This window comes from Myotis myotis, unplaced genomic scaffold (genome assembly GCF_014108235.1).
Source record: "Myotis myotis isolate mMyoMyo1 unplaced genomic scaffold, mMyoMyo1.p scaffold_m19_p_8, whole genome shotgun sequence".
NCBI classification, from domain to species: Eukaryota; Metazoa; Chordata; class Mammalia; order Chiroptera; family Vespertilionidae; genus Myotis; species Myotis myotis.
Genome location: NW_023416390.1, coordinates 50,749,641 through 50,771,433, shown reverse-complemented (window position 1 = coordinate 50,771,433; position 21,793 = coordinate 50,749,641). Strand labels below are relative to the sequence as shown.

Genomic DNA, 21,793 nt, shown 5'->3' with positions numbered 1-21,793 from the left:
ATAGAAACATCTGAAAGGTATTAATGTGGATTTTTTAAAAACTGGAGTCACTATAGATTCCATAAAAAAAAAGTCCTAACATTGTTTGAATTTTTAAAAAAATTATTTGCCCACACCTTCTAAACTTCCTGTAAATTCTTATCCGGCCCCTAAATTTAGTCCCCATCTACACCCACTTTTTGTGAGGCTAAGAGCACAAAGCTATAAGATCAGACCTCCTGGGTTCAATTTATAGCACCATTACTTTTAACTCTGTGACCGCGGGCAAGTTATTTCACCTTTTTGTAACTTAGTTTTTTTATCTCTAAGATGGGGATGATAGGATTTACCCTCACAAAAGATTGTTGGAAGGATAAAATGTGAGGTTACTGTACAACTAAAGCATTTAAGAGAGGGCCTAGCACAGGGCCTATATTCTGTAAATGTTGATTATCTTTTGTTTTGCTATCATTGATATTTAACTAAAGGGTGTCCCAAAATTCACACAAGATTTGAATTTTACACCATTTGTGCTATAAAGTGTTGCCAACGAAAAAAAAAAAGATAGCGTGACAGCTGACAGTTCAGGGTTATTAAAAATGGAGTGCTATACGAAAGAACATGTTTTTATAGTTGAGCAATATTTTAAAAATAATGAAGGTTTGGCAGCTACAGTTCGCAATTTTCGTACAAAATATGGTCGGAACAGTGATTTAACTTCATCAACTGTGAAGAGATTAATTAAAAAATTTAGGGAGACTGGATCAATTAGTGATCTTAAACACTCTGGCCATCCTTCAACAAGAAGTTCAACACAAAACATCGAAGCAGTTCGTGAGAGTGTTGCTGAGAGTCCAGGGACATCAATTCAGCACCGTGGTCAAGAACTGGACATTTTAAGAAGCTCTCTACAGTGTATTCTCATGAAAGGTTTGCATCTTCATGCTTACAAAGTTCAATTGACTCAAGAACTGAAGCCTACTGACCACGCACAGCAAATAGAGTTCGTTGAATGGATTATGGAACAACAACAAGTGGATGCTGATTTTTCAAACAAAATCATCTTCAGCAATGAGGCTCATTTTCATCTTGATGGCTTAATCGACAAAATTGTCGCATTTGGGGCTCAGAAAATCCACGAGTGATTGTTGAGAAACAAATGCATCCACAACGTGTCACTGTTTGGTGCAGATTTTGGGCTGAAGGAATCATCGGACCATTCTTCTTCGAAAATGGGGCTGCTCAGGCAATAACAGTTAATGGTGCTCGCTATCACAACATGATAAAATTTCAACAAGAGTGCGTATGTGCCAGCAAAGCCGTGGAGGCCATTTACCCGATATGCTATTCCATACATAACCCTTTACTGTATACTTTATGAATCAGTAAAAAAAAATTACAATTTTTAATTATAAACCTGTGTTTTCTATCAAAATTACTTCTTGCGTGAATTTTGGGACACCCTTTACATCTGTTATTTGATTATGGCACACTTATGCTGCTTTTCCCTAAGCCAGATGAAATCAGGGATTGTGGTTTCTACTTCACAAGCTAGTTACAGCAAGTAGGGACACATTTTTCCACAGTGGGTATTTACTAGACAGCTCTGACTCGATAAGACGAATTATATTAATATGCAAAGATAGCCTTTGCCAAGAAAACCCAAATCTATCCTTAATTGCTATAGAGAATTATAAAAATATTCACACCCTTTTGATCAAGCAATTCTACTTCTAACTTATCTGAAGATATAATTCAAAAGAAGAAAAACAGAAGTGCAAGGATATTTATTACAGTGTAATATAGAATAACAATGAGGTGAATAAAGGTGAATGGTTACATAAAATGCATCTAGTCCATAACTGTCATTAAAAATAAAATTTTGAAGGCAAAATAAATGAGCTAATAATGTTCTGTGACATGTCTAATTTCAAAACTGGATTTATGACATAGGTATAATTAGATAAACGTTCTATAGTAGATAATGATTAAAAGAGGAAAAGATTAAAATAATTGAAACAGGAAGATTATGAATAGATGTCACTTTTCATTTTTATTTCCTTTACTTCTATTAATGTTCTTTGTGCAATTAAATAATAAAGTTTCCTTCAACTGAAGACTTTTGAGAAGTAGCCTTACTGTTCCCCTATTGCTTCACTACTTGAAAAATAAAGCAAAATAAGAATTATCTGTGAATCAAGTTCAAGAAACCAAAGAGGGAAAGATTTCTAAGATAAGTGGTTGTTGTTTTTTAAAGCTAAAACATATGAAGTATGCAGAAGTTAATCAGATGTCACTTTAAACTCTATGGGCTGCAGTCCAAACTGCAAGGATAAGAAGAATTCAGAACAGATCAAGCAGTAAATAAATTAGTTGATTACAATTGAGTGGTAAAGTAGCCTGGGTAAGAGGATTAAAGATTCAAATCAGAGATCTGCATGAAGTGCTTAACTGACTTGAATTATAAAACTTCCGCATTTGGCCCAACCGGTATGTCTCAGTGGTGGAGCATCAACCTATGAACCAGGAGGTCATGGTTCAATTCCCAGTCAGAACACCTGCCTGGGGTTGTGGGCTCGATCACCAGGGAATATGTAGGTAGCAGCTGTTTGATGTTTCAATCTCTCCCTTCTCCTTCTCCTTTCCTATCTCTCTAAAATCAATAAAAATGTATTTTATAAAAACTTTGCCATCTGGTAAATATGTCTCACATCCAAGCAAAAAATCCCCAGGTGATAAGCAACCTGATTCCACATAGATGTTAATGTAAATTGAGAACATAACTTCAATTCACTGAGATTTTGTTTTGAAACCACAGGAGTGTTTAGAACAGTGGTTCCTAACGTGGGGCACACACTCCACAGGGGTGTGTTTGATTTTTAAGGGAGGCAATTCTAGAATGAGTTATTAACAGTGAATCTCTTGCATTTCTTATGGTTCTAGGGGCCTCATCTACAGTATATAAATATATATTGTGATATATTTATGCATTTCAGTTTTCTATTATGTTTTGAAACTTTTTTTTTAAGTTGCTAAATTTTATTTTTATTTATTTATATTTTTTATTGCTTAAAGTAATACAAAGGGTATTACATATGTGTCCATTTCCCCCCCCCCCCCCCCGCCCTAGACAGTCCCCTAGCCTCCCCTATCCCCCAGTGTCTTATGTCCATTTGGCTATTTTTTCATATACTTCATGTTACTTTTTTAACAATTTCTTAGTGATTTCTTCCTTAGTACTTCAACTGCCCTTTTGCTCTTTTATTTTTCTCTTTCATGGATGCCATATTCTTTGGAAGCTTGTTTAGACCAAGTTAATGGCATTTAAGGTTTCCTCCACGTGAATAGTTCATTTTTTGAATATTCGATAATAATAAAAGCGTACTATGCTAATTAACCGAACGTCTTTCTGGACGTCCTTCCAGATGAAGCTGTTGTGGCGGGGGCTGAGGCAGAGGCGGCCACCACAGCCAAACCCCTTGCATGAATTTTGTGCATCAGGCCTCTAGTAAGAATTATATGTCGGGGGGGGGGCAGGGGGGGAGCATCAGGATTATATAGATGCTTAGGTGGGGCATGGCAGAAAAAAGGTTGGAACCACTGGTTTAGAATTATATGTAAAAATTATTAAATAAGTAATTGTATATTAGAAATAAATAGGTTAATAATTTATGTTTTATTCACTTATTACCATTTCTGAAGTCTTGGTACAGCTTATAATTGATAACATGTCACTTAATCTGCAGTATCTTTTTTTTTCTTCTCATGACACATAAAGGAATGGTTTATCTTACCACAGATATTGCTTTGGATTTGATGAAAGAATACCAACCCCATTTTACAGATGAGTAAACAGCTAATTAGTGTTGGAGCTGGAAGTTGTCCTTAAAGAATCTGGTTCCAAACTATGATTCATTCAAGAATAAATGTCGTAATCATTGAAACAATCTATATCTGTTTGGTATTTAAAATGCTTGTAATGTCTGAAAATTTAGCAAATTAGAGTATTTGTCGAATTAGCCTTGCAATTCCAATTTAAAATGTATAATTTAGTAAGTGCCTCTTGACTTTAATTTTAAGTAGCTATGTATTAAAGAATGTGGCTAACTTTGCAAACAATATTGAAAAATTTAAGAACCAAACTAAAACAGGATGTGATAACTCAGTAATTTTTAACTACTTATTTATATTAATTACATTTATTTATATTAATTCATCTAATTTTCAAAACAACCCTAAGAATTATATACTATTTATGTACTTCCTCAATTATAAACTGCACAATTGAATTCTTCTTATAATCAATAGCATCTTAGTTTAATTGGCTATGAGAGCTTCTTAAACTAGTGGTATATAAACTATGGTATATTACATATCATACAATAAACTTGATGAGATATGGCATTTTTTCCACTTTACAGATAATGAAACTAAAGCATTGGGAGTAAGGGGAAAAGAGGGTTAAATAACTTTCCCAAGTCACATAGCTGGTTAGGACCAGAGCTGGGATTCACACCAAGGAAGTCTGACACCAGGCTCAAGTCTGTGCTCTTAATGACTATTCCTTACAATAAGTGTTACATTTCAGACTACAAAGTTATGAACAATGGTGTTTTATACATTTCTGAACTGCAAAATATTAGAATATGGATTCTACTTTCATCCACCATATATAGCACCCAAACTATTATATTCAAGTTCTGAAATGGCATCTGAGAGTACAATATAACTCAATAGACATTGGACAACACCATATGGATTTACTTGGGAAACAACCTAATTTGCATATGCTTTCTTACCAGCTACACTAGCATCATCCACCAAAATGATTTCCTTCAGCAGTATGGCAGGCGTAGAATAGAGCACACTGTGGACAGTTCTAAGCAGCGTGGACCATGCTTCATTATGAAAAACTATTATGACACTGGTGGTAGGCAGGGGAGGACAGCGCTTAAATTTTTGTTCAATACATCTAGAAAAAGTCAAAGTAGAAGAACAATTATGAATTTTATTACTTTATATCATAGCTATGCCATTACCAAAATTATTATCTAACCTTTATCACTATAGAAATGGTAGTGAATAGTTTTTTGTGACTTTTTACTATGTAAGATAATCTTAATGCTGTATAAACATAAGTAGAGCAAAACAAAATGCTTTACAAGACCTAGATCATGGCCACTCATATGTATTGCATGTCAAAGATGAGAACATGCTATTGTAAACTTTTTCAACAGTATAATTTTACATAAAAATAACATTTTCAATAAGGAAAATAACCGACAAGTGAGACCACCTATAAAAATGACAAATACTTGGAATTAGTCAAATAAAAATCAAGTTTTTCTCCTTCCTTGTGGAAATCATACATTTTTCTTATTTGTAATTTTTAAAACTGCAAATTAATTAAATATTCATATATGTACAGATTATCTTAAATCAGATACTTTCCTAAGTATGTAATATTTTCCAAGTTTATTTAATCAATTTACTTAATCTATATTTGAACCAATAGGGGGAAAATAGCGTACTACATAGCTATGCATGATTTTCATTATTCAGCAAAGATTTTGCTCCAATAATCCAATCTATTGTTTAATTAAATGAGACAAGGTACTTTAAATATTCTTAAAAATACATTTATAAATTTAAAATAAAAGTCCTAAATCCATGTTATTAGTCCTGTGCTCTGTTACCACATGAAACATCAATAGGCACAAGGAGAGCAACACTAGTAATTTTTGACAGGTTAATGGCACTGTGCTACCCATTAGCTATAAACAAGTTATAAATTGATTCATTTTTATAACAATGTCTTCCTCTGTGAAAATTGTCTTCATATGAAGCACTGGGGTGTGGGAGGACCTGTACAGCCTCCAGTCCCCTGGCCTATTGCATTGAGGTGAAGATCAAATGAAATAACATGCAGGAGAGGGCTTCAAAACATTGTAAAATCAAACATAGTGAACCTAGAACATATGGAAAAGATAAATAAATAAGTTTATCTTTAAGTTCACTTAAAAACCATAAGTGGTTGTATAATTTCAGACAACAGAGTACAAAAGTCTCCCACACAGTCAAAAGGCACTGTAAGTACAGTGTGTGAACAAGTGCTGGTCAAACACAAAGAAAAGGAAGTAAATCATTCACTCATGGAGATAAGGGCCCAGAGCACTTTAGTCCCTTTGCCAGGGCCAATGGGGAAACCAGAGCCTCCAGTATGGTACGGGAGGCCTGGGACTGCCACCCTGGGAAAAGATATCCTACAAACTCTCATTAACCACTTTTATATCCGGGCCTCAATATGTATGTGTCTTAGATTCTTTTCTAAGAGGAGGTCTTTAGGGTAGAATATTTGTAGTGATAAAAAAAAAAAAATTAGACTGGGAATAAAGTATTGAGAGGGTATCAACACCACCGGATAGAAAAAATAGAGGAATTGACTGAGTGAAAGTGATTTTACTCTCTAGTGCATTTGTTATTTCAAAGTGTAATATACATATATCGTCAGAGCAAATAATCACATTCATCCTCATTGATAGATGTAAACAAGTTATTTATTCTAAATTGAATTTTGGATAAACTACTAATTAAAAATAACATCCAAACATAAACTACCTCATCCTATATGGTACTCTTAATTACACAGAAACAAATAACTAAATATAAGCTTGTATCTTCAGACATAAAGGTTTATAAGCTAACAAACTATAAGTAAAAATTATGAAAAACTCCATATTTTCTTTTTTTTAACAAAAAAAAGAAACCTTATGATTTCCTGTCTTATAAGCATTTTGGGGAGAGATTTGCAAGATTTTAAAAAATGTTTCCCTACATTTATTTGCCATGTGACTAACTAATGTAATATTAATCAAGAATTACAAAAAGGTCTTGAAGATTTAAAGTATAAATTTTTTACAAAAACTCACACTAATAAAATGTTATCATTTTAATCTTACAATGCTTTCCCTTGGTTTAATCGAGGCTTTATTTGCTTAACTGATAACCACTAATATCAAATAAAAGTGTCATGTCATATCATTAATGCAAGTGGTAATGAAATTTTATATTACTTCATAAACCTCATTTATTTGGAAACAATTAGCATGTTAAACTTATGCTTTAAAAACTGTTTCACATGTCATTTAAAGTAGTGAAATTAAAATAACTTGCCAAAGTGACTGCATATTTCTAATCAAGCCTTTTGAAAGATTTGGCAAATAGAAAAGTGCTCAATCAGTCACATCTGGTTTTGGGAGAAACTAGACCTATATTTCTAATGAGCAAAGAAAAGATTACGAATTCTTCAGAAAATGTGTTCCTTGCAGATAGAGGTTAAATTTAAAGTAGCAAATTATTAAGTCTTCACCAGCTCTTCACAGTCATAGGTACCCATGCCTATCCAAAAAAAAAAAAAGGTTCTTTACGTGCTTAGTTATTTCCCACTTACTTAATGATGAACATTATTGAATATTACTGTAATTTTTAAATGTTATATTGGGGGGAAAAGTTTATCTTGAGCTGGCATTGATTATCATGTTAAAGAATAAAAAGTAGGTTTCTTCATTTGTGATGTGAATTGATTTTCAGTCAAGACCTTTCTCCAGATCAGTGAAGTGCAATACTACGTTTTAACTTAACATAACAAAACTGTGCCTTGTTATAACAGCTAAAATATTTGTTAGACATTCATTTATTTCTTTACACATTTATTTAATATTGATGAGCAACCCAACTTTGAATCACACAGATTATAATACAGTGACAGTCCTGGATGGTGTGGCTTAGTTGGTTGGGCATCATCCCATGCACTAAAAGATGACTGGTTTGATTCCCAGTCAAGGCACATACCCAGGCTGTGGGTTTGATCCCCAGTGAGGTAAGTTCAGGAGGCAATTGATTGATGTTTCTCTCATGCATATCTCTCTCTCCTCTCTCTCTCTCTCTCTCTCTCTCTCTCTCTCTCTCTCTCTCTCTCTCTCTCTCTCTCAAAAACATATCCTTGGGTGAGGATTTTAAAAATTAAAATAAAAATAATACAGCAACAGAAATTTAATCTACACAACTTCAACATTAAGGAACTCATAGTTGGAGCAGGTATTTATGATCAGATCATAAATCTAGAAAAATATGAATGAAGCAATAGACCTAAGTCCTTTTCTTTAGGTTCACTTCCAAATATATTTTTATTATAACCAGAAAGCAAAATATGTAGCACTGCTTGCTTACAGTTTTCTGTCTTACAACTTTAACAAATCTATAGATGGTTTGAAAGCGCTAGAAATTCATTTTAGCTATTTCAGTTCAAACAGCATTTGACCACTACCTCAAAGATAACAAAATGGTTCAATAACTAAGGACAAACAGTATAAAGGAAGCTGGAGGAAAACTTAATCAAAATACTATATACTTGAAATAAGCATGTAAGTAAAGTGACAATAAAAAGCAATCTTGACTTCTCAGAAGCTGGAGGGAAACAGATCTATAATACCAGGACTTATTCAACAAAACCATAGAGAAAAGAATCATAGTTGAATTACTAATTATAACAATATTGTCCCTTAAAAGACAGGTCATAAAACACAGGGCATTCTTAAATATAATGAAATATAATTGTAGCACAGAGAGTAACCACAAAGTCTGTGACTTGATTCATAAAATATTGCTATTTAACAGCTCCAAAGTCTTGGCATACGTTTTAATCATTTCTATTCTACAGTAATACACAGAGGAATGGAGACAACTCCCATATTTTCCATAAAAACTGTCCTGTATTTCTTTCTTAACAGATGAGGAAACTAAAGTGTTTCAAATAAAGAATTTATTTGTGATTCTATAGATGTCAGATCTAGAATTCGATATTCTAATTTCTAAGACAATAACTTTTCACATCTCCAATGCCGCACCAGGAATAGATACGACTATCTGGCCTCAATAAGAAAAAGAAAAAGTAATTAAAACTGAGTAAATAAATGATAATTGGTGATATATTTTCCTCTCAGAGTGGCTAAAGAACAAGCAACTTTCTTAGCTAACAGCCTTCCCCTGCAAGCCCTGATGATAAACAGAAGACAATGAATACTCTTCAACATACTCAGGAGGTCGAGTGTCTGGTCCAAGGTCTCGGTGTAAAGAAATCCTGTCACTTGCAAAAGCATTAAAACAGTGTTGTGCTTCTCCCCGTTCTTTCTCCTTCTGCTCTTCAACACTTAGGCTGATTATCTTGAATGCTCTACCAGAAGCACCAGGTGCATTAGAATCCTGAGGTGGGCGGTCAAGAACCGGCTTCAGTTCTGCTGCTGTGTAATATCCTTGCAAACAAGGTCTCTCACCAGCATCAATGCTTTGCCTAACAGGTGCTCTTATTTGCATTTTTGGCATTGCATCTTTAATATTGTGTACAGCTTCTAGCATTAAATCAAGCATCTTGGGTTTCTTTTTCATGTTCCTTTCCATCCTTGATTCCTCTTTGGATTGTTGAACACTTACTTCTCTTTGCATTAAAATCAAAAATATTATAAAGAAAAAAATTACTGCACCAAACTTCCAGAACTTTTTATGAAAATGTCTTTTAAGATGTAATTTCACTAGTCGCTTTAGTTGAGTCATTCTGACATTAAAAGCTTGTCACTTGACAAATAACAGTTATAGTTTCCGCTTTTAATTATATTTTTTATCATGGATTTGCTGGCAAGCAGGTTTCATTAAATGGTAATACCTATAAACAGAAATGATAAATGACATTAGTTACTATTCATTCCTATCAGTATGGTTCAATTCACTCATTCAACCAACAACTCAACAAGAGCTACAAACAAAATACTCCTATCCTATATAACAAAAGGGTAATATGCAAACTGCTGAACGGCAGAACGACCGGTTGCTATGATGCACACTGACCACCAGGGGGCAAATTATACTTTTGGAAGAACACAAATATAATTAACCACAATCTATCAGGACTATAAAATATATTAGAACCCTAGCTGGTTTAGCTCAGCAGATAGTGCATCAGCCTGCGGACTGAAGGGTCCCGGGTTCGATTCTGGTCAGGGGCATATGCCCAGGTTGTGGGCTTGGTCCCCAGTAGGGGGCGTGCAGGAGGCAGTCAATCAATGATTCTCTCCCATCATTGATATTTCTTTCTCCCTCTCCCTTCCTCTCTGAAATCAATCCTATATAATAAAAGGCTAATATGCAAATTGACCAAATGGTGGAACAACCGGTCACTATGATGTGCACTGACCACCAGGGGGCAGATGCTCAATGCAGGAGCTTTCCCCTGGTAGTCAGTGCTTTCCCACATGGGGAGTGCCGCTCAGCCAGAAGCTGGGCTTGCCAGCAGGCTCACAGCTGGCAAGCACAGCAGAGGTGCTGGGAGCCTCTCCTGCCTCTGCAGTAGTGCTAAGAACCCCTTGGGAGATGTCCGACTGCCAGCTTAGGCCTGCTCCCCTAAGCTGGCAGTCAGACATCCCTCGAGAGGCCCCAGACTGTGAGAGGGTACAGGCTGGGCTGAAAGACCCCTCCTCCCCCAGTGCATAAATGTTGTGCACCAGGCCTCTAGTAAAAATATATTAACAAAAAATAATAAATATAAGGTATTTTTCTCCAGTAAAAAATACATTGTTAACTCTGGCAAATAGCTATTATATAATATGCATAAAATTACTTTTAAAAATATATTTTGAGTCTAAAATAACAGGTATCTTAACTTAATAATCAAGGGGGCAAAGGATTTTATTAAACTGATTATAAAGAAAGGGAATCCATAAGAAAGCAAAGGTATACTGACAGGTACTATCAGTCATGCATTCAAAAGATTGCTTTTTATTTTATGAAGTTTGCCCATAACCTATGAACCTTTACTCCAACTAAACCAATTAATATTAAAAAGCAGCATCACCAACAAGTAAACACATTCTCGCAGATTTGCTGACCTGACAGTACTTTGAATTCTGACAAAACCAATTAAGACTAGAACATTAAGAGCATCGGTTGTTATAAAATAGCCATTTTCAAATACAAAAGTACATCACACAAAATACAAAAATCTAGAAGCAAAAAAAAAAAAAATGCATCAAGCTTTACTTGTAGTATCTCTAAAGAGGCAACAGAGATCATCAAATTATAAAAGCAGCATTTGGCCTGATAAAATACTGCTTGCTCTTGACCCTAAAAACAGAGCAACATGTTTACTAAAACCTAATATAGGCCACTGGGAGCAAAAGAAAGGAGGGAGAGAAAAAGGGCATCTATGACAGGCTGAATCACAGTGAGGGTTTATTTTCTTCATGGTGCTTTAAAAAAAAAAAAGGTAATGTGAAAGGGTTTTAGTACACAATTACATACCATGCACCATTATAATTATTCAAGTAATTTGTAGGGGTAAGACCTGTCCTCCATAAACATATTTTAAGGAAAATATCATTTATAGAAGTGAAAACTAACTTTGACATTTTATTCCCTTTATCTTCCAAAGTTATTATTAAATTTAAAATAAGAAAACTAAGTTCAAAGATGGAGTCTCTGGTCTTTAGCAAGACATTTTAAACTGAATAAACAAAAATGCCAGAACTTGCATACTTAATTGTATATACTATTTCTAATTGGACTGCTCTAAATTATTTTTTTTTAGTATGAAATGGATACTAGTTCCAGAAAATACCTCAACTAATGATGTATATGTCCATGAAAATGAGATGCCAATATTTCTGAGCTTTGGTTATTTTAAGAGCCTCAAGGAAAGAGTAAATGCCCTCCTTAAGCTTTATACATGGTTTGAAGACACAATATAAGGAGTTTGAGAGCCACACAATTGTTGTGTAATGTCTTATGTCAGCTGTTTTGTTAAGCTGAGACTATAAAATTAAAGATGCCTCTTACCTTTAAGGAGCAAAGACATGGCATGTCAACAGGCAACAAGAAAGTAGCATGACATGTGCTATCACAGGAGACTGTGAAAGCAACATGGAGGGTAAGGAGAAATGTTGGAGGAAATTTCCCAGAGATGATACTGCTGAGCAGGATCTTGAAGATAAGCAAATAGTAGGCAGGTGGACAAGAGAGAGGAGAGAGAGGGAATGGCAGATACAAAGGCATGAAAAGCCATGGTCAATCCTGAGTACAGCAGAAAGGGAAATCACAGGTTTGAAATTGTAGGAGGTGAGGCTGGAAGGTCAGTTAAAGGCAAGTTAACAAAGATAATTTGGAATCTACCAATTTGTCCTGAATAGAATGAATAAAAAAGAACTGGATATTTTAAGGAAGGGTTATAATCACATTTATGCTTTAGAACAATCAGTTTCTTAGTGCCAGTAAAATTGATAGATACAAAAAAAATTAAGAGATCAGGAAGGATGGAGAAGACTGATTCAAAAGAGTTCAGAAACCCTAGCCAGTGTGGCTCAGTTGGTTGAGCATCATCCCATGCACTGAAAGGTGGTCAGTTCAATTCCTGGTCAGGCCACATACTCAAGGTTTTGGGTTCGATCCCCAGTCGGGGTGCATACAGGAGGTAACCAATCAATATTTATCTTTCTTTCTCTCTCTCTCTCCCTCTCCCTCCCTTCCTCTTTCTCTAAAATCAATCAAAACATATATATTTTTTAAAAAAATATGCCCTGTACTAGTAAGTGGTATTAAGTAGGACTTGGTGAGAGAGAGAGAAGAATGGGAGGTATGTGGGTCAAGTGATGACATTAACAAAGAAAGGATAGATTTGGGATGGGAATTAGGGATATAATTTCTTTAATTTTGGACAAGACAAATTTTATATGCTGGTAGGACTTCCCAGTGAGTTCCCATAAGCAAAAAACATATATGGGACTGAAAATCAGGGAAAAGCTCTGTGCTAGAGATGAAAATTTGAGAGTCAGTGTCAGGGTACAGAAGAGTTCACCTATAGTATATATTTAAGCGGTGGGAGGGAAAAAAAGACCCAGGGAAATAAGGAAAACAAATGGGGAGTCAAGTGAAAATAGATTAGCAGATAAAGTGTCCGTGTCAGGTAAATTTAGATTTTTTACAATCTGCATCTTATCCTTGAGAGATGATAATCGTTTGACAGCTAGTTGGCCTTTAAAAATAAATTTTACTAGACCTGGTCCAACAAGCTTTAGTGCAAACCCAGGAATGAACCTTGGAAGAGAATACAATAGACTAGTTGTAGTTATGCCCCCAAGATTCTAAGGCTTAGAATCCAGATGCTTTCAGACTAACAGGGCAACCACCTGACCTAAGAGTTTCCAGAAAGATAAAGATGAGAAAAATATTTGGGATAAGCAAAATGTTATTTCATAGTCCCCAACCTATGAAATACAGCCTAATCACCTTTCTCTAACCACAGCTTGACAACAGGCATGGATATAAATCAACCTATGTTCACCCTCCTTTCAGTTTCTGGCAGAAGCACTAAAAACCCCCTTTTGGAGTGCTATTTAGTGATACCAGATTTCTTAAGTAGCCAAGGGTAGGCTAGATTTAAAAATCAGAAAGGGAATAAGATAGTCTCCTAAGAATGTTTTAACACAATAGAGAACCAAAGAGAGTCCAGAGAAATCACAGAGTAGAGGGAGATGACAGAACTAGATTCTTCTACAGTAGTGATACTTTTCCTAAAACATTTTATGCCAGAAATCATATTTGTGGCTAGGGTGGGGAATTAGTAAAAAGAATGGAATTAATGAAGTACTTGGAACAGTTCTTTTTTTTAGGAATAAATTATAAACTAAAGGAGTTCTTCATCGATAGGACAATAATCCTATCACTGTGTGAATATGTTTATCTAAGGGAGTCACTCAAATAGTAGGTTTTAGTTTAGGATGTCTCTAATGCAGGAGTGAAGGAAAGTTCATGAAGAGTGGCTCCCTTACTCATGGTTGTTTTTCTATGTTGGTGACATAGTGGGCACCCAATAAATGTTTGTTGATTGGAGAAGAGAAGAAGGAGGACCAAGATTTAATTTATTATTAGAAATAATTTAAAAAGTAGTTAACTTTTGTTAAATGTTAAGTCCCTGATACTTTAACACTTACTAAATAAATCCTAATACAGTCTTTCAATGGTTCTGTAAATTTATGTTATTCCCATCTTACTGACAAACAATGACAGTCAAATAGATTAAGCAGTTTGGCCAAGGTAATTTTAAGTGGAAGAGTAGCATTTTTCCCAACCATGTTCAAACTCAGGTCTGATGTAAAATCCTGAACTTTTAACTGAAGTTATCTGAAAAAGGGGTCTTTAAAAGTCAAGAACTGATACCCTAGCTGTCTGGAAATTAGGGAATAACCTAGGTAAAAAAAAAAAAAAAAAAAAGTACAAATAGCCTCATATCACCTCAGGTAAGTTTTGCAGGGCAAATGAGTTTTGTGATTTTGTTTCTTTCTTTCTTTTCTTTCTTTTTTTTTTTTTTTTCTGTTTTAAGAGCATGTTTGGGGAAAGAAAGATTGAGGATGAGGTTTTAGATCTTGAAAATAGGTGTTAAGATACTGAGACCTTTTAGTTGCTCTACTAAAGTAGAACATGATGCTTTGTTCTTTTCAGATTATTTCTGTAAAGAATGGTCTTCTTATATCAATTGCTGATCACATAAAAGATTTCAACATTGGTTCTCCAGGGATTTTGTATGACTTTTCTGTCCTTTGCTGCTAATGTGCAATGTCCAGGCTTCCATTAATGAAAACTACACTCAACATTAAGCATCTCCATCAATGGTCCTCAGCTCTGAATAAACATTAGTGGAAAGATCTTTAAATAGGCAGTACCTTAGGCCTTACTTCTAGAGAGTTTCACTTAATTATTCTAGAAGCAGGGCCTAGGCCTTGATTTTGTTTTTTTTAGGCTATCCAGATAATTCCAAAGAGCAGCTAGGCTTAAAAATTACTGGTCTAATTTTTGGCAAATCAAAACTAGCACCTGATACAGAAAGGAATGTATCCATCCAAAGATAACCTCATTATTAATTCCTAATACTTCAAATTCAGATTTTTTAAAACAAATGCTTGATATAAACTGAGTAAAAGTTATTTTGACATGGGGAGAAAATTTAAAAACCAAAGCAAGAATGAGTCAAAGTTTCTGGAAGAGTTTCAGGAAAATGGCTGATATAATTGAAGCATTGAAGTTTTATTGCAAATTACGAGGCTGTAAAATCATTTTTTTAATATTTTGTTCCAATCACAAAGATAGAAAACCTGAGGCTTTGAACAATAAAACAAATAATCCAAAAAACACACAATAAAATCATAAGTAAAACAAAACCAGGACTCTTAATTCCTATTCCTGGGAATAATGCCATGTTCCTAAACAATGCTTCTTGACAAATTTGAAGACCTATGTTTAAATAGCCATTAAAACAAAACAAATCTCACCTAGAATCAATTTTCAATTGGACTCAGAAGTTTGAGGCTTGAAAATAAAATCAGCACAACAACAAAGTCAAATATAATGTTATATTTACATATTAGAAATGATTAGCATATGAAGGGTTTTTCATCCTTGTATTCTAAACCCTTTACATATAGCAATCCAAAATAGTCATTTGCTAATTATAAAATATCTAACTCACAGAAAAAGAGAAAGGAATATCATGAAATAGTTTTTTAAACCTAGAAAAAATTAAATTTTCTAAATTAGAAATCCATATAAAATTCTAAAATATAGAAAAAAAAATTGACTTAGGTGGTGGGCACAAAATGCAATATACAGATCTTAAAACACAGAAACCCACACCTGAAACCTATCCTATCTAATAAAAGAGAAACATGGTAATTGGCGTACGACCGCTACCCTTCCCATTGGCTAATCAGGGCGATATGCAAATTAACTGCCAGCCAAGATGGCGGCCGGCAGCCAGGCAGCTTAAACTGAACATGAGGCTTGCATGCTTCAGTGACGGAGGACTGCAACGTTCCCCGCCTGTCTTGCTGGCCTCTGAGCTTGCAGTTTAAAAAACACTGTAACAAATATAGAAGCTAAACAAAACCCAAGAAATCAGCTTTCAGAGAGCTGGGATCTCAGAGCTGGAGTTATACATTTTTTCGATTATAGAACCGAAACAAACCAGATACCTGTTTTCAGCAGCTGAGGCCTCAGAGCTGGAGCCAAGCCTCAGAGCTAAAGCTGGCCCAGAATAAAAAAAAGAAAAGAAAAAAAGGAGCAGTTGGGAGCTTCAGTCCCAGCCTGAAAACAGCCCTCAGCCCCTCACCCAGACTGGCCAGGCACCCCAGTGGGGACCCCAACCCTGAAGGGTGTGTGACCAGCTGCAAACAGCCATCATCCCCTCACCCAGGCTGGCCAGGCACCCCAGTGGGGACCCCCACCCTGATCCAGGACACCCTTCAGGGCAAACCAGCCAGCCCCACCCATGCACCAGGCCTCTATCCTATATAGTAAAAGGGTAATATGCCTCCCAGCACCGAGATCAGCGGAGCCGCGAGGCCACCCAGCACTGGGATCAGCGGAGCTGAGAGGCCTCCCGGCACCGGGATCAGCGTGACGGGGCAGCGCCCAAACCCCCTGATTGCCCTGCGACTCTGTGTGTGACGAGGGTGGGGCCACAACCTCCCTATCCGCCCTGCTCTGTTCGTGACAGGGGAAGGCACCCCAACCCCCTGATCGGCCCTGCTTTGTGGTTGATAGAGGGCGGCACCCCAACCCCCTGATCCGCCCTGCCCTGAGTGTAACAGGGGGCAGTGCCCCAACTCCCCAATAGGCCCTACTCTGTGAGTGACAGGGGGGAGCTCCTCAACCCCCTGATCGGCTCTGCTCTGTGCATGACATGGGGGAGCTCCCCAACCCCCTGATTGACCCTGCTCTGTGCGTGACAGGGTACGGAACCCCAACCCCCCTGATGGGCCCTGGTCTGTGCGTGTCAGGGTGCGGCGCCCCAACCAACCCCCCCATGGGCCCTGCTGTGTGTGTGACAGGGTAGAGCCATAACCTCCCCATCGGCCCTGCCCTGAGTGTGAGAGTGGCAGCGCCCCAACCCCCTGATCGGCCCTGCTCTGTGTGTGAAAGGGTGTGGTGCCCCAACCACCCCCCCTCATGGGCCCTGCTCTGTGTGTGATGGGGTAGAGCCATAACCTCCCCATCGGCCCTGCCCTGAGTGTGACAGTGGCGGTGCCTCAACCCCCTGATCGGCCCTGCTCTGTGGGTGATAGAGGGCAGGGCCCCAACCCCCTGATCCGCCCTGTTCTGTGTGTGACAGGGGGCGATGCCCCAACTCCCCTATTGGCCCTACTCTGTGAGTGATAGGGGGAGCTCCTCAACCCCCTGACGGGCCCTGCTCTATGCATGACAGGGGGGAGCTCCTCAACCCCCTGATGGGCCCTGCTCTGTGCGTGACAGGGGGGGAGCTCCCCAACTCCCTGATCGACCCTGTTCTGTGCATGACAGGGGGCGGCGCCCCAACTCCCCAATCAGCCCTGCTCTGAGCCTGACCAGGGGCTGCACCTAGGGATTGGGCCTGCCCTCTGCCACCCGGGAGCAGGCCTAAGCCAGCAGGTCATTATCTCCCGAGGGGTCCCAGACTACGAGAGGGCACAGGCCAGGCTGAGGGATCCCCCTTCCCCCCACGTGTGCACAAATTTTTGTGCACCAGGCCTCTAGTATGATTATATTAAACAATGTCACCCCAATAAATTTAATAAAAAAACTCAGAGACCTTCTGGTCTCGGTCTCTCTCTCTCTCTCTCTCTCTCTCTCTCTCTCTCTCTCTCTCTCTATATATATATATATATATATATATATATATATATGTTAATATATCTATATCCTACTATACATGTAGGCCTTACAAAAAGGCATTAATAATAAATAAAAATATCCACAAAATGATACTCTGAAAGGCTAAAACAATATGCATGACTCTATGTCTATGAGACTGGGTTAAAAATCAATGGATTATTCTTAAGGGTAAAATATGCATTCATCTTGCCCTGGCCAATGTGGCTGGTTGAGCATTGTCCTGTCCACAGAAAGGCTGCTGTTTCCATTCCCAGTCAGGGCACATGTCCGGTTTTGGCTCAGTCCCCAGTAGGAAGCATGCAGGAGACAGCCATGTTGATGTTTCTCTCTCCTTCCCTCTTCCTTCCTCTCTCTTTAAAATAATAAAAAGACATTTTTAAAAAGAAAGAAAAAAATTTGCTTTCATCTCAACAGAAAAAAACTGAAATCTCACAAATTAAAATAATCTAACTACAAAGCTGTGGCTTCCATTTATCTAGACTATAGCTTCCCAAACTTTAATGTGACAATGAAGCACCTGGGGATGCTGTTTAAATACAAACAGGTGGGGATATATCAAGATAAGATCCATCTTCATAGCTGTGGCTGTCCCTCCAGGTGGAAAAGCACACATTGCAAGAATGTTGGTTTAAAATTCCAACTGAAACAATCTTCTAATGCAGTGAAAAGCAGAACACTTCATAACTGCATGTGAAGGTACCATTTAATAAAATAAGAGGATAGTGATTCTTTCCATCTCTTGTTTCTGTATTTGTGATAATAAAACTTTACAGCTCCAGGGACTTAAGGTCTGGTTCCAATTGATTTTAATGGGCACAATGCCTAATTGGTGTATGAAACTTGCTTGATACCGAGTTAAAGCGTGCTGTAAAAAGTTAAAGGTAACCACACCAAGCAAGAAATTACAAAATTACATCCCCAAACCCTAGCATAGCTGGTAAATTTTTAAAAGTACACTACTGTGAATTAATACTCATTAAATCTTTGCCACAGATTATCATCTGGATTCACTAACTGAGTAAGGAATATCATGCAACAGTTTTTCAAACCTAGAAAAAATTAAATTTGAAAACTAAACAAAAAAACAAGAACTGGCCCTGATAATAAACCCTTAAATGCTTGGGCAGAAATGTTATCTGCTGGTGAAATGTTAGGGAATGGAGAAGTGGCAGGAAGCGATTTCTGCTTATATTTTTTGGTGGAGTCAAATTTCATGGTGATTTACTACTGCAGTTTGTTAGTTTTGATTATGTGTAAGTCCATGTTCATTCACATTCTTGCCAGCAATTCTTCTGAGCATGAAGTGATTTATGGATGTATGACAAGGGACAAACAATGATGCAAAGCACACTGTGTTGAGATAGCCACATGCAGACATACCTCAAAGATCCCCTGCTAAAGACAAAGCAGAGTTGTTCCAGATGGCTGGAAAATGCCATCAGCAGACACCTAAGGCACATACTTGTCATAAAATAGGATGATTTTTTGAACAAAGGTTTCTTTAGATTACGAGACAAAAAGCCTACTGACAGAGTTTAACCTCCAGCAATTATGAGGCACAGGTTTTATTAAACAGAAGGGCATGGTGAGACATCCACTGCTACACCTGGTCAGATAAACATCTTTGAAGGTGAAAGGTTGAAGACAGATCTTGATTTGTGGACCAGTCAATTCTACAGTTTGGTGCAAGAAAGGAATTATGGAGTTACACTACCCATGGAGGGTGGGGCGAGGGGTTAGAAGGGGAGCTCACATACTTTCTCCTGCTACCTCTGTACCTGCGAATGAATTTCACATAACATAGGAAAGATATATATTGATTACATATGACGTATTAGAGAGTAGAGGAATTTTGAGGTGTGATTGGCGTGGTTCCACAGACTATTCACTTAATTAATATTTCCCCCAGGCAGAAGCACTGCATTTTAAAAAGATGTGTCCATCTAACTAGTTATATTGCAAGCATAGTTGATGGCTTTTAGATTAGTAAGGACACAGAAATTGCATAGTGATTTGAGCAAGGAAAGTTTAATCTATTATTAGTTATGGGTTAGGGGAATGGAACTGGCTAGTGAGAGTTAAAGAAATTCTAAAGAATACAGAACTGGATATAAGGGCCCACCACTACCCCTAAGGCTGAGATGAGGGCCAAGGAAGAGCTTTCCCCTCCCCAGGGCTGAGATCTAGAGGTCTCTACAGAGAAGGCATGGTGTTGGTTCCCTGACAGTGGAAAAGTCACTGAGGTGCCTCACTTGGTGAGACTTGTCAGAAGTCTGCCTCCTGGAGTCTTGGAAGGAGCCCTTCACAGGGAGTTGTCAAATCCTAGGACTGGCGAGGTGGTGCTGAGGAAAACTGCTAGCTACTGGTGGAAACTGGAGTTAAGAAGCTGTCCTCTGCAGGAGTCTAGTGCACTTGCATATGCATCTTGGGCCAACATAGCTCCAGGCTGGCACCTGGGATAAAAGCTGAGCAGCCAGCTCCCTAGACACCCAGTCTTGTGGGGTCCCCAGTGTGCACATGTGTGGGGTTAAAGAAAGAGTATGAGGGCCCTACTGAGAGGATAGAGCATCAGCCTTCAGACTGAACGGTCTTGAATTCGATTCCAGTCAAGGGCACATGCCTGGGTTGTGGGCTCAGTCCCCAGTAGGGGGTGTGCAGGAGGCAGCCATCAATGATTCTCTCTCATCATGGATGTTTCTATCTCTCTCTCTTTCTCCCTTCCTCTTTGAAATCAATAACAAAATATATTTTTAAAAAAGAGTGTGGGGAACAGTGACCTGGGCTAGAGAATAGGTCCATGATGTCTGTGGCCCCAGGATATAACATCACTGCTGCCCAAGTCAAGCTCTGGAGAAAGTGCAGGGGCAGGCAGATATCGACTCTAGAGAATGCAATTACTTAGACTGGAGAACACTGGTGGGGAGAGGAAGGGACTGAGTAGTAGAGAAGAAGATAGGCCAGCAAGAGCCTCGCCAGTGAGCCACTCTGAAACCAAGAAGAAAAGCCCCTTCCCACCATTGTGGCAGCCAGCAAAAGAGCAATATTTACAGGGCCCAGCTCCGTTATTACCAAGTGGCAAATAGAATGCATTCGGAGTTGAGAAACAATAAACTGAACAGCATTGTTCACCCTTGTGACTACTCAGCCTCCATATGCACACTTTCCCAAATACTTGAACTCCTGTACAATAACAAAACAGTTCCACATCCCACCTAACAAGACGAAGCATCCTTCTTACAGTGAAGAAGATACCTCAAAATGAAAAGAAGCAGAACCAACAGCCATTGTAGCCATTGCTGTGGCTATATGTGAATTACTTCTCAAATTCTATGTCAGTCCCACTTCATATTCTGTTACTTAAAGACTAAGTTGTAAATTTAATCTCTAACACCTATGTAATATGTTTTTAAAAGAAAAGGGGAAGGAGTTAAGAAAATTGTTAGCATATAAAAAGAAACACAACACACACACGCGGGCACACACACACACACACACACACACACACACACACATAAAGCAAAGGGAAAATGTGCAAAGCTACTACAATTCTCATTTATCTAGTTGGCCATGAGGCCATAATTGGCATCTATGGCTTCCTTCTTCCACTACCCATTCTGTATTTACCCTGGCCTTGGGCATTCTGTGAGTCCATAGATGTTGGTGCTGGCAGGAAGGGCAAATCCATATCTGGAATATTTACCAATTCTAATGAGGACAAATCTCTGCTCGCTCAATGGTGTAAGAAATCAAATATAATCAACCTGCTCCAGTGGCTGGCTGGTACCCCTAGGCACTCAGTGTTGGTTTCTGCAGATCAGGAACTTGGCAGTAGTGCTAGCCAGGTCACCTGTAGAAAGAGGAAGTCCATATTCTTAGCCTATGCATACATAGCCTCCCCTCCTGCCACCAGGGCCATGCTTATGGGCCCACTGAACAAGCCCTGGAGGAGCTGGGGAAAGCAGCTGACGTCCACAGTGTGTCATCTTGTCCACCATATGTCTTATGGTTGGCAACTGGGTGAGAGGTCGTGACCCTCAACTGCATCAACTAAAATCAACATTTTTGCTAG

At 38.1% G+C, this 21,793-nt stretch overlaps 1 protein-coding gene across 8 annotated transcripts in view; it reads right to left on the bottom strand.

The window, feature by feature from the left end:
* The window catches only part of GALNT3 (polypeptide N-acetylgalactosaminyltransferase 3), a 53,970-nt gene that overhangs the window by 19,868 nt on the left and 12,309 nt on the right, over window positions 1-21,793 (bottom strand). For 3 of the 8 annotated variants that reach the window (XM_036319709.1, XM_036319708.1, XM_036319715.1), the window contains exons 2-3: window positions 9,074-9,697; window positions 4,779-4,951 (exon numbers count right to left, since the gene is read on the bottom strand). In XM_036319709.1, the coding sequence (XP_036175602.1) occupies window positions 4,779-4,951; window positions 9,074-9,588 (688 nt within the window). In that variant the 5' untranslated portion in view covers window positions 9,589-9,697. Of the gene's footprint in view, window positions 1-4,778; window positions 4,952-9,073; window positions 9,698-21,348; window positions 21,572-21,793 lie in introns of those variants that run through there. The other 5 variants (XM_036319711.1, XM_036319710.1, XM_036319714.1 and 2 more) reach the window with 3 other exon arrangements.